General features: G+C 40.4%; 1 protein-coding gene across 5 annotated transcripts in view; it reads right to left on the bottom strand.

The window, feature by feature from the left end:
* CHD6 (chromodomain helicase DNA binding protein 6) overlaps positions 1-12,953 on the bottom strand; it is a 203,431-nt gene that overhangs the window by 110,747 nt on the left and 79,731 nt on the right. For all 5 annotated transcript variants that reach the window (XM_072801046.1, XM_072801048.1, XM_072801047.1 and 2 more), the window contains 2 exons: positions 6,503-6,650; positions 4,557-4,706 (listed from right to left, as the gene is read on the bottom strand). In XM_072801046.1, coding sequence (XP_072657147.1) covers positions 4,557-4,706; positions 6,503-6,650 — 298 coding nt within the window. The remainder of the gene's footprint in view (positions 1-4,556; positions 4,707-6,502; positions 6,651-12,953) is intronic.

Raw genomic sequence — 12,953 nt, forward strand, 5'->3', positions numbered from 1 at the left:
AATTTGAAATAAAATTTCAAGTTATCTTTTCGTACTGGTTAAAGAAAGGAGGATGAACACTAACTCCTTAAAAAAAAAAATCAGTGGTTATCATGAAAATACTGAGAGCAGGTTTTACCCTATCTAATAAAAGGAAAAGGAAATAGCATGTCCAAAATACACATCAAAGTAGGAAGGAAACTAGAAAATCAGGACTTTACTAAACAGAGATTGTGCATAAGCACGATCGTGTGTGTATAAACACTCAGTGTATACAGATACACACAGATATAAACTAAATCTGCTTGCCAAACACACTTCCATAACAACCATCTGTTCTCAGCTACTTGGAATTTTCTCAAATTATCCTTCAAAGAAGGCCATTTTAATTCATTCTCTTTCATGTCAGAGATTCATATAATTTAAACTTTTTTTTCTTAGGGAACATTTCAAAAATTTTCAACCCAAGTTGCCCCCAACCTCAACCAACCACCTGATTTATTTCTATTTAGGTGGGCAAAAAGGAGAGGCTCTAGCAGGAAGCAAATCACTTTTCAACTAATCAAATATTGACTTAGTGCCATGGAGGGCACAAAAGTAGCATCAAACAAGATGGTCAGTCTTAGGGGCTTATGTTCATGCAGGGAAAGCAACATAAAACATTTTTCTTAGAAATGTCTCAGGGTTAATTCTAATTGGTAAGACAGTAATTCTAAGTCCACAAGCATGCAGAAAGCAAGAACAACTTGGATTTCACAGAAAGGTGAGGTTTTAGTGGGGACCTAAGGAATGGTGGTTTATAAGAAGACAAGAAGGAAGGAAAGCTGAAGTGAACCCAAGGATTAAAGAATGAGTCCACAGGAAAACAGGATGCATATACTGTACTAAGTATACTAAGAATACTAAGTAAACAGTCTTGGTAGAACAAAAGCATTACATTGAATGAGGAAGAGAAATAAATGAGGGTAAATAGGTAGTCTGCAGCCACATTTTTTAAAAAATCAGGCGAGGTGAGAGGCACCTGGTCAGTTAGGCATCCAACTATGATCTCAGCTCAGGTCTTAATCTCAGGGTCATGAGTTCAAATCCCATGTTGGGCTCCATGCTGGGCATGGAGACTACTTAGGAAAAAAAAATCAGGCAGGAATTTTGACTTAATATAGGAGTTAAGAAGCAATCACCCTAGAGTGCAGAGCAGTCCACCCATAGCTCAGGGGAACTAAGGGGATTCCTGGGGAAGGAAACAACCTGGCTCAGCCTGCCGGGCATAGCACAAAGCCAGACGAAACAGAAGGTGCTGACTGCAGAGACACAGAATGAGGCACAGGAGGGCACAGGGAATTTAATTAAAATTAAAGTCCTCTGTTTTAAAAGGCAAAATCATACAAACTGCACAAACCACAGGAGGCAGGAACTGAGACAGCCTTGTAAAAATCTATATACTGGAAATTTACAACTACTACAAAAGTTTGTCTCTGTTCCAGGCACCAACATCCATTTGACAAAGAATAAGAAAGCAGAATCACAGTCAGGATGGACACCTACTTCCTGTCCCAGAATCCCATATCCCAATCAGGAGACTGTCCTCTATACTCCAAAGCAGGGTGGTGCTACCCTGCCAGTCCTGGGCTGCAGTAAATCATGTGTAGAGATGTTTTTAGCAACTCTCCACTAGGTAACTAATGCTGAGGCTGCACTCTGGGGCTGGGCCAGGGGCCAGGAGCCACAGCATCAGACACAGCATGCTAATAAGACAGTGCACAGAAACGCAAGGGGGAGCAGCAGGCCTTTTTGGTGTTGACTCCACACCCTTCTCTGCCCTGAGCCGAAGCCAGCAAGCAGGCAGACACCCAGCCGAAGGGCCTCGAGAGAAGGACACAAGAAAAAGCCTTAACTTCCTCAACTGATTTTCTGTGCCACGGGGCGCTGAGGATTGTCTAGAATCCTAGATGAGATTCATGGCTTTCAAACTCTGCATCAGCCTGGGAAATCTTTGTTCAAACCTCACCAGGAAGTCCCAAATGTAAACCAGATGCAAGTGCAACCGTGCAGCAGCAGCTAGTAGGGCTCTGCTAAGCACTGCCTTTGAAACCTGCTCGGCCCCCTGCAGGCTGTCCTAGCTGTCCTGCCAGCTAGGCCCCCGCCTGGGGCGCAGGGGCCAGATAGCCAGATCGCCAAGCTTGCCAAACCCCATATCAGGCTTCTTTTGGCCTTAGTAACAACTTTTAAGGCATAATTAATGCAAATTCAGATTCTATCTTATGTTTTACCACAGATTAGCTCTCTTTTTGTTGTTCCCTGAAGAGAATAAAAAGAGCCTTGTTAAGATATGTAGAATTTCCTGAATTATTTCTATCAGATGAGCTAACACTGCCCTTCAGGTACCACGGAAGAAGTCATAACAGCAGCTGAAATATAGTTAATGGTGGGCTAAATAGCTACTAGGAGAAAATAAATTCCCCCGTAGTGTTTTAACTATCAAACCCACCATAACCTCTCCAAGGAAGGGACAACCGCTCTGGAATAATAGAATCCTATCGCCTCATAGCAGTCTTGCAAGGACTACCCTTGACTCTCTGCTTGAAGAGTACTGCATTGACAGAACATCAAATCACTATTCCTATTAAATGTTGTGTTCATTGCCTGGATAACTCCTGGCAGAGAGACCTGAAGTGTTGTGTTCATTGCCTGGATAACTCCTGGCAGAGAGACCCGAAACCAACTCTTACATGCTAGTCACTGGTCAGCTGCTGCCAGGTTATCCCAGGACCAGGATGCTTCCGTGACGTTCCTTGACCATGACCCCTGCTCCTAGCTACTTTCCATGCAAACTCAGGATGAAAGGATATGCGAAATTATGTGAGGATGCTTTAAGCTGGAGGCAAGGTGGTTTAAACAGATAAAGTATTCTCACTGCAGTAAGCTGTCCTAGCACCCGGGAGGAAGGACAGGTATTTGTGCTCTGCTGTGCACGCAGAGCGTGAACTCTGCCAAGTCAGCGACAGTGACTCCGTAACAACAGCCAGGCTGTGTCCCAGAATGTGCTGCTGCCAATGATGCTCCTCCTATATGCACAGCCTCTATCTTCTTTTCCTTCTAATGTCTTCTCTGTCAGCTCCTTGGCACAGACCTTTTCAACATTTACCTCTCTTCCTTCTAGCATCTGGATATCAGGTCCCTCTTTCCCCTTGAAACTGCTGCCAATGGAAATCCCTAAAGCACAAAGAGGGCCATCTTGCTTCTCTGCTTAAACCCTCACTCGGTGCCCCCACACCACCCCCATTATTTGATCTTTACTATAAAGACCAAATACTTTAGCTAATATCTAGGGATTGCAAAATGTGACTCTTCCTACCACTCAGGGGCTCATCTCCCACCACTCTTCAGATCACCCCCAATACCCAGCTGAGCTTGTCTATCATGCCTAGTTCATGTTGGAAATGCCTCTCCTAAAATCCTGACCTCCTCTCTTCCTATCCACTCCCCCTTCTGTGTAGCCACTGTATCTAGCACATTCTTCTTTTTTTTTTTTTTTTTTTCCAGAGAGAAAAAGAGCACATGAGCAGTGGGAGAGGGGTAGACAGAGAAGGAGAGAGGGAATCTTAAGCAGGCCCCACACCCAGTGTGGATCCCAACAAAGGGCTCCATCTCACAACCCTAAGATCATAACCTAAGACAAAATCAAGAGTAAGACACTTAACCGACTGAGTCACTGAGAAGGCCCCCTTCCTTTATAAGATTTTATTTTTAACTAATCCCTACACCCAACGTGGTGCTTAAACCACAACCTCAAGGTCAAGTCACATGATCTACTGAGACTGAGCCAGCCAGGCACCCCTCTAGCACATTCTTCTAAGGCTACACTAATCACAGTGTTACACAGCCATATACCTCCTCTCCTTAGAGCCAGGAACCATGCCTTGACACTTATCCTTGTATCCTAGGACCTGGTCTTGCAAGGACTGTTAATACACATTTATTGATGCCAAGTTCCAACTGTAATTACTACTGCATGTGATTTCATTCACTGAATGGCTATTTAGTATGTATCAGACTTCTATATTCTAATGAGAGAGACAAAGAAAATGAAATCAGAAATCAGAGCACAATTATTAGTTGTATTAAAATGCTATGAAGGAAACAAATAAGGAGTGAAATTCAGAATCACTAGGATCAGGAAGCAGGGATCTACTTTAAACAAAAAAGTCAGGAAAGACCTCTGGGGAGAAATCATCTTAGCTTAAAAGATGGAGAACCAAGCCATGTAATGCATGTGGAGAAGAGCATAACAAGGAAAGGGACAATATGGGTGAAGGCCAAGAGGTGGGAGAGATCTGCTAACTCAAGGCCAGGGAGCAGGGAGAGGGTCGCTGCTATGCCAAACAAATGTGATGCCATGGGAGAATCCTGCTGGGCATGGCAGGAGATGAACTTCATCCTAAGTGGAAGAGGAAGCCAAATGAAGATTATAAGCAGCGGCTATAATGACCTAATTCAGCTTCAGCAAAGAGCCACAGAACAGGTGTGTCAAGCAGGCCAAAATGACTTAGGCCGGCACCCTAATCCAAAGACTGTACCTCTGCCTGCCAAGCCAGCGTAGATGCCGAGAGGGCAGATGTTCGGCCAGCTCCAAGAACAGCGATTGTTTCCCCATCATCATCCACCACTTTGAAGTCCAGATCCTCGTTGTATTTTCTGCGCTTCACCTGCCGTCCAGAGCGTCGTTTCTGCAGGGCAAACACACCCATCAGAGAGATGCTGTGTGAGTCAAATGCAAAAGCTTGCATGAGAAAGAATATACTCATCTACACTCATTAACATGGACGGGAGGCCTTTCCTATTTTACAAAAGAAATCTTCCTAAAACACAACTCTTTTAAGAATTAAATTCACTCAAAATGAAATCTAGCTGAGGGAGGAGATCCAAATTGCCAAGATGCCCTGAGAAGAAGGTATAGTCTCAGAATCCAGTGAGATGTTTTGTTCATCAATGACAGTGACTTTTTTTCTCCCTTCTGGAATCAGCTTCTATTCTAGTACAACAGGGATAGGAAATAAACTCCAGTATCTTTCAGATCTCTTCCAGATGGAAGCTCTGATTTTGGGGTAATATGACAATTGTTTTGGTTTTGGTCAAATTCACCATACTTACCATATATTCTTAAAATACTAAGTCATACTAGTTTTATAGGACTTACTTTGAGAATCTCATACCACTCCTTGAAATGCAAGGAGACATCTTTAAGTGTGACAAAACAAGATTCATGAGTCACCATCTGAGGACTCATCTATAATTAAGTAACTTGTGACCTTTTAGAAAGACAACATTCTACAACAAACCAGCCCAGTGGCTTTCCTCAAACAGGAAAGCACATGGTTCATCCCATGTATACATCATATCCAAGCAGCAGAAACACTTCTGGGAACCATTCACCAGCTGGTTCTTTCTCCAATACTTCAACCTTAAGAAGCAAAAACAAAAGCCAAACACTACCTCACTTATTTTTAAAAAACATACGTTCTGGACCTCTGTGTTCCCACCATTTCTTCCCTAGGTCACCTCTATGACATTTAATTTTACATGAGGGATCACATATGAAAACCTGCTCCCCAACCCCATGTATAGATCATCATCCTGGAAACACTCAAACCCCAGCTAACTCCCATCAGTCGGACATACCTCCTGCTCTGCCCATCAGGACACCTGACAGTCACTAGCCTGAGTTCAAAGGCAGTGAGGGGGGTGTCTCTGCTCTGACACCTAGACACTACTGCTTATTACCACTGTGACATTAGAAGTTAACACCTTCCTACAATAACACCCTTCCTAGGAATCTCTGAGGGTTCAGAGGATACGTGAAAGTACAGCAGTTAGATGATTTTACATGATCCCTTTGCAGCAGCATAGCCCAGAGAAACTGTTGTGACTATCAGAGGAAATAACACTTTCAAATATCAGAACTCCTATCCAAGACAGGTTGCCTCAACTTAGGAAAAAATCCCTACCAATGTCATGGGCTCACTTAGGAATAGTTCTAGAAATCTCACTCAGGTGAGAAACTCCTTGTTTCCATATTTGGCCATACTTCCTTAGCTATTTTGGCAAAATGAATACATACATCCCTGACTTTTCCAGCATCTGGGATTATGAAAATGTCCTTATGCAAACTGGCTCAGCACTCTGAGCCCTAAAAGCATTACCTACATGGCAAGTCAGGCCCCCCAAGCCTTACCCAGAGTGCCCCACAATTCCATTTTCCATATTCATTCTTTCTGCAGCCTAATATCATGCTATTTCCCAAGAAGGAAGCAAACACCACTAAAAAACCTTGGGAGATCATTAGTGTAAGGATTAGGATGCTAGGGGAAAAAGCCTGTGATCTTTGGTGCTCACCCACCCAACAGTGAAAGGCCAGCCCAGGGCTGTACATAAGGAGTGTGGGCTAGAGATGGAGAGAGAAGGGCAAGGCAACAGGACCCGTGTCAGCCATAACTTCCAGCAGGGCTCCCGGTCACAGCTGTACCTGGCTGTCTGCAGACTCAGTGGACTCCTCAGGACTCCGCAGGGATGAGTTCGGCAGGCCCTGATCCAGCTCTAAACTCTCCACTGTGGTTTCACTTTTCCTCTTTCCTTTCTTCTTTCTCTCCACTGGGGTTGGTCCTTGCTCCTTGCTACAAGGAGAAATTCAGAATTAAAACTCTTGGGCAGTTTTAAAAACTAAGAGTTCTCACATGATCAAAGTTATGATAGCACATCCTGGAATTCTTGTCCTAGGGTAGGCTTTAATGGGGAATCTACAAGACTCTTCCCAGAACTACACAGAAATATGGGAAGAAATATCTACATGGCTTGATGCAGAATTCACTTTTTTACGTTCCTATCATGGCTACTATGGCTATGATTAATGTGGTAAGAAATAAAATAATATTAACATCTCCAAAAACCTTACTTTGGTTTACATAAATGTCCTGTCTAGTAAGTTTAATTGCTAGATATTAAGAATCAATAAATTTCAATCTCCCTTTTAAGTTACATGAGAAGAGACATCTCCATAATCTGTCACCATCCTCTACTGAAAATATTCTATATAAGACTTGGAGTAAGTACTAGGAACTCAAAAATGAAAACAATACTGTCCCTGCCCTTGACAAGGTTATAGTTATGAAAACCTTACAGGCCACCTAGAGCCATAGCCAGGGTAGTAGTCTAATGCCTCCTGAGACAGGTGAAGATAGGCAAAGGCTATCCATCTGCTAAGATGGCAACATCTCTAAGAAGCTTTTCTTGACTCTCCTAGCTGATAAAGTCTCTTTTCTATGTTCCCAAAGCACCTCAGCTGTGCTTTGCTTATGGTACTCAAACTCTGATCTTTCGCCAAAGTTAGGCACTAATTATAATGTCAGTCTTGGAACCACAGTGCCTGGATCCTATGTAGCTGTTCCATAAACATTTTCGAGTGGATGAGTACTTTACACTTCTCTGATCTCTCCTACTAGATTCTAAGTTCCTAGAGGATACTATGTACTTGATTAAAGTTTGCATTCCTCACAGTAAGTAATTTTATGCCTTATACGTAGTAGATATCCAATAAATACTTACTGAATAGATGGATGCATCAAGATCACTCACCACTGGGGAGATTTGGGAAAATACAACTAAGCAGGGATGTACATGGAATAGTAATTATAACAGTAGTAGTAATAATCATTATAGCTACTAGTTATATAACACATACTACATACAGGCTTAGCTCTCCAAGTCTCTCACATGGATTACCTCATTTAGTCTTCACATCAATCTTATAAGGCAGATAGGATTACTATCCTCATTTTATTAGGAGGCACAGTGAGGGTCAGTTAGATTTTCAGGGTAATATGGCTAGTAAATGGTGAAGAAAGGATCTGAACCCAAGGCAAGCTCAACCACCCTGGCATTCTTGGGGAATGGAAGTACATTAAGTGCACATTTATTAAAGGATAGTCTGCATGGTTGGATGACAAGGTAAGTGGACAGAAGCACTAAGTAATGGAGCCACAAAGAAATTGGTATACACCAAGCCATACAGTTTTGACTTCATTCTGTGTGACAAAGGCCAGATGGCAAGCCCAGATGGGAGGGAACGAAGACCCAGGCTAAATACAATCAATGAAAACTCAAAGGTGAAAATCATTTAAAACTCCAGCAGAAAAACAAAACAAAACAAAACAAAACAAAACAAAAAAAACCTCCAGCAGATAGGGACGCCCAGGTGGCTCAGCAGTTGAACATATGCCTTTGGCTCAGGACGTGATACTGGAGTCCTGGGATCGAGTCCCATGTTGGGCTTCCTGCATGGAGCGTGCTTTTCCCTCTGCCTATGTCTCTGCCTCTCTCTCTCTCTCTCTCTCTCTCTCTGTGTCTTTCATGAATGAATAAATAAAATCTTAAAAAAAAATCCAGCAGATATGCAACCAGTAAGTCTGAACAAGGGACAGAATATGGAAGATGAGCAAAGAGCCAAAATTACTAGCATTTTCTAACAGGTGAGTTATCGGAAGGTGTACAGAAAGAGAGGAAAACAGATGACCTTATTTAGAGAAGGGAGACCCAGCATGATGAACTTTTGTTAGGAATACCAACCAGCGCTAACTGCTGAAACTGGCCTGCCTCTCTCTTGAACACACTTCACTACTCATGGACCTTCAATCAGGTCAACACAAACAGCATATCCTTGATTCTTTGGGCTGAAGACTGGCTTGCCTACCTATCAAGGAAGTTCTTTATGAAAATTATTTTGGTCCAACCTGAGGAAATGAGATTCAAGGGATCTTGCCATTTTAGAGGACTATAATTTTAATAAGGGACTTGTATTCTCAAATACAGAGGAAAAAGCAAAGGTTCTACTTATCAGTTGAGGACAGGAGACACGGTGAAACAGTTTATAAAGATGCTAAATTTTTGTAGGAATATTTATCTCATATTTTACAGCTCCTCACTAAGAAAACCGTATAGCAATTTATATTCTATAAAGCACTTGCATGTTCTATGTATCATTTCACTGTTAACAACCAGAATCCCACCAGGGATTCAGGGCAGACAGATGAAACTCATATTCCAGATGAAGAAGTAGTTTTAAAAGCAGCAAAGGTCTCAAAGTCAGCAGCAGAACAGGAGCAGAGGCCCACACTCAGCTCATCTGACTCACAGTCTGTTGCTTTTAACACCATATCATGTTCTCTCCTATTTTTTTTAACCTCAGTCTCCCTTTTAATGAATGTAAAAACTTCAAATCTCCTTTAATGTTATTTGAATCTCAAAATAATGACCAAAAGAATTAACAATCAAATATTCCAATGACCCAAATACAGAAAAATAAATCTACAAATCTATAGCTGTTGACGGTTTTTTTAAATAGGATCTCTTAACAGAAGAAGGTTTGTGCTTAATTTTTTGGACACAAATTTAAAGATAGCTGACTAATATACTAAGAATCACCATAATAATCACATGCTCAGGGCTCCATTTAATCTTCTATGAAATCTGAAATCCTTTCTCCCAACAACTGAAATTAATTTATCCATCTACTAAATATAACTTCACTATATTAGAAAACTTTGTCCATATGTTTAATCTTCATTATATGTATATTTATATATATACACTCAGAACTACTCAACTCACACTCCAAGTCAAACCTGAACCAAGTTCGTCATAATTAAAGAACCAGAACCTCCTCTATATATGAATCTTTACTACAAGACATAATATATAATATATACATGTGTGTGTATATATGTATATATGTGTGTGTGTGTATGTGTGTATATATATATTCTTTGTCTTCCATTTTTCAGAATCACATTAAGCAATGAGTATAAGGGAGAGTCACTGAGGCACTTTCAAAGTAAAGCCTAGAACACTACAAGATTTTCCTGGCCAGAAGCTGGGGCCAGTGTGGAGCAGAGGGAACATCTTCTCAAATATATGTTGGTAAAATAGGAAAATGACTGGTAAAATCTGCTTGCCTATGTGGGTAAGTAAGAAGATACTCTAGCTGGGAAATTTTCAAAGTGATTTTCTGTAGGTTATCTTTGGCAACAGAATCAAGTTTGAGGTCCAAAAATTCTTCTTAGAGTTCCTCTGATAAAGACAAATATCAGGAAGAAAAGATTCTTTGTAAGCTTATAAATGGGATTTTCAGATAGGACACAAGAAAATATCACCAAATTCATTCTCTAGGAAGATTAGGTGAGATGTGTTTTCTCCTTCTTTGGAATAACTTTTGTAAACTTTATGATTGAGAGTTTTATCAAATGAAGACAACCTCCAAACTGCTCTTTCTATAGATGGATTTGGTCCATGGATGCTTTTTTGCTCTGTGAAGCCCCAGGTTCTTCAAAAATAGTGGTCAAGGGACACTTGGGTGGCTCAGTGGTTCAACACCTGCCATTGGTTCAGGTCATCATCCCTGGGTCCTGGGATCTAGTCCTGAATCAGGATCCCTGCAGGGAGCCTGCTTCTCCCTCTGCCTATGTCTCTGCCTCTCTCTGTGTCTCTCATGAATAAAAAAATAAAATCTCAAAAAAAAAAAAAACCCACAAAAAACAGTAGTCAAATAACATGTAACAAAACTATGTATGTATACACCCCTTGATCTAGCAATTCCATTTATAGGAATATACTCTAAAGATACACCTCCAACAATATGAAAATATATACAAGTAAGGTTAGTCACTGCAGCATCATTTGGTAATTGCAAATTAAGAAAAACTATCTACATGATGAAACAAAGTGAACAAATTCAGATACCTACAGGGGAGTACTATACAGCTATAAAAACAATTAAGAACCTTCACACTGATGTGGGATGATTTCTAAGATACACTACCAAGTATGAAAAGCTAAGTGCAAAAGGGTGTATCATGCTATGTTCTGTGGAAGAATAAAGGGAAAATAAGAAAACATGAATATACCTATTTGTATTTTTAAAAGAAGGGCACCTGGGTGGCCTGGTTGGTTAAGTGTCTGACTCAATTTCAGCTCAGGTCATGATCTCAGGGTTGTGAGATGGAGCCCGGAGTCGGGAGTGGAGCCTGCTTAAGATTCTCTCTCTCCCAGGGCGCCTGGATGGTTCTGTCAGTTAAGCAGCTGACCCTTGATTTCAGGTCAAGTAATGATCTCTGGGTCCTGGGACCAAGCACCTTGCCAGGCTCCACACTCAACAGAGAGTCTGCTTAAGGCTCTCCCTCTGTCCCTCCCTACCATGTTCACAAGCTCTCTCCCTCTCAAATAAATAAATCTTAAAATAAAGAAAAAAAAATTCTTCCTCTCTCCCTCTAAAAAATAAATTAATTAAATTATTTAAACAAATAAAAAGAATCAAAGGAAGGATAAACTAAAAAACAATGGTTATCCATAAGGGCTAGGTGGAGGGAATGGATTGGAAGGGATACAAAAAATGCATAATACTTCTCTGAAAGTACCTTTTGATAAAGATTTAACTTTTGGAAGCATGTTTAAGTTCTACATATTAAAAAATAAAAAATTAAAGATGAAAACAAGCTTAAACAAATTAATCCAAGTGTCCTCTCCCTTCCTCCACATTGAATGGAGGAGGAAAATCTCATTAATTTATGAACACAATAGTTGACCCCTTAGCAATACAGGGGTTAGGAGTACCGACTCCCCATACATTGAAAAATCCTTGTGTAATATTTGACTCCTTAAAAACTAGTTTTTACTAGAAGCCTACTGCTTCTACTAGTAGCCTACTGCTGACCAGAAGCTTTACTGCAATTAACACATATTCTCTATGTTATATGTATTATATACTGTACTCTTACAACAAAGTGAGCTATAGAAAATGTTACTAATAAAATTTTAAAGAAATTTACAGTACTGTATTATATTTACTGGGAAAAATCTGCATATAAGTAGACCCATGCAATTCAAACCTATGTTGTTTAAGGGTCAACTATATTAGCTTATATACTTTCAGCCTTAGGAGCAGTGAAAAAATCCTAAACTTTTTGGTAGGCATATAGGTGAAGTAATTTTGAAACCATTTTAGATGTGATACAGATTAAGCAAATGAGTAAATGTGTTGATGTGAGGAGCCGGGATTCTCACTGAGGGAGGAGGAAGATGTAAATATGAAAAGATAAAAAAAAATAAAAAAAGATAACAGGAGATGATAATAGTGGACCTACATCAGAAGCACCAGCATAGACTCAGGTTTTCTAAAATAAGTATATATATGAACACATGCATATAAGTGTATTATGAATATATTATATGTGTGGGCATATATGTATTATGTGCATATGTGCATATACACGTGTGTGTGTATATATATATATATATGCATTTCTATGTGTGTTTTCCCTTGCTCTGACAACTCAAAGAGCCAAAAAGTAAAGATGCCTGATTAGCAATGTGCAGACCCAGCACTCAGATCTTGGTTTCTAATACCAAAGTTCCTTAGAGAAATGACTGATTCTAAGGTTAAGGTAGGGAAGATAGAAGATGAGTCTGAAACATTCTTACTATGTCAGAAAGTAAGGGAGTGCTCCAAAAAACTGAAGGCAGAATGGCAAAAAGACACAGGAGTCAACTTGAGGAGCTCTTTCTTGTTGGTCAAAACTGGGACCATCTGAGCACCAAAGCAACTAAGGCCAGTAATGAATTATAGACGCTGAGAACAATAGGAATCCATACCAATCACGGAGAGATAGATAAATGATGAATAAATAAGGGAGAAGGGAGAGCTCTTGCTTACTACAGAACCCAAATGGTAAATGCAGAGGAAATGTGGAGTTGGAAAATCATTTTGTAACCACTATAAGAAACATAGTATAGTCCAGTACCATCAAGGAATGTTAAATCTAGGGAGAACAACTTGAAAATGAGCAAGATTTTTGCATGATCTTAAAGTGTCTCCCCACAGACTGCTTATTAGTTGCAAGTGAACAAAAGCAGTTAACTAGACAATGGTT

The sequence above is a fragment of the Canis lupus genome, chromosome 26, assembly GCF_048164855.1.
Source record: "Canis lupus baileyi chromosome 26, mCanLup2.hap1, whole genome shotgun sequence".
NCBI classification, from domain to species: Eukaryota; Metazoa; Chordata; class Mammalia; order Carnivora; family Canidae; genus Canis; species Canis lupus.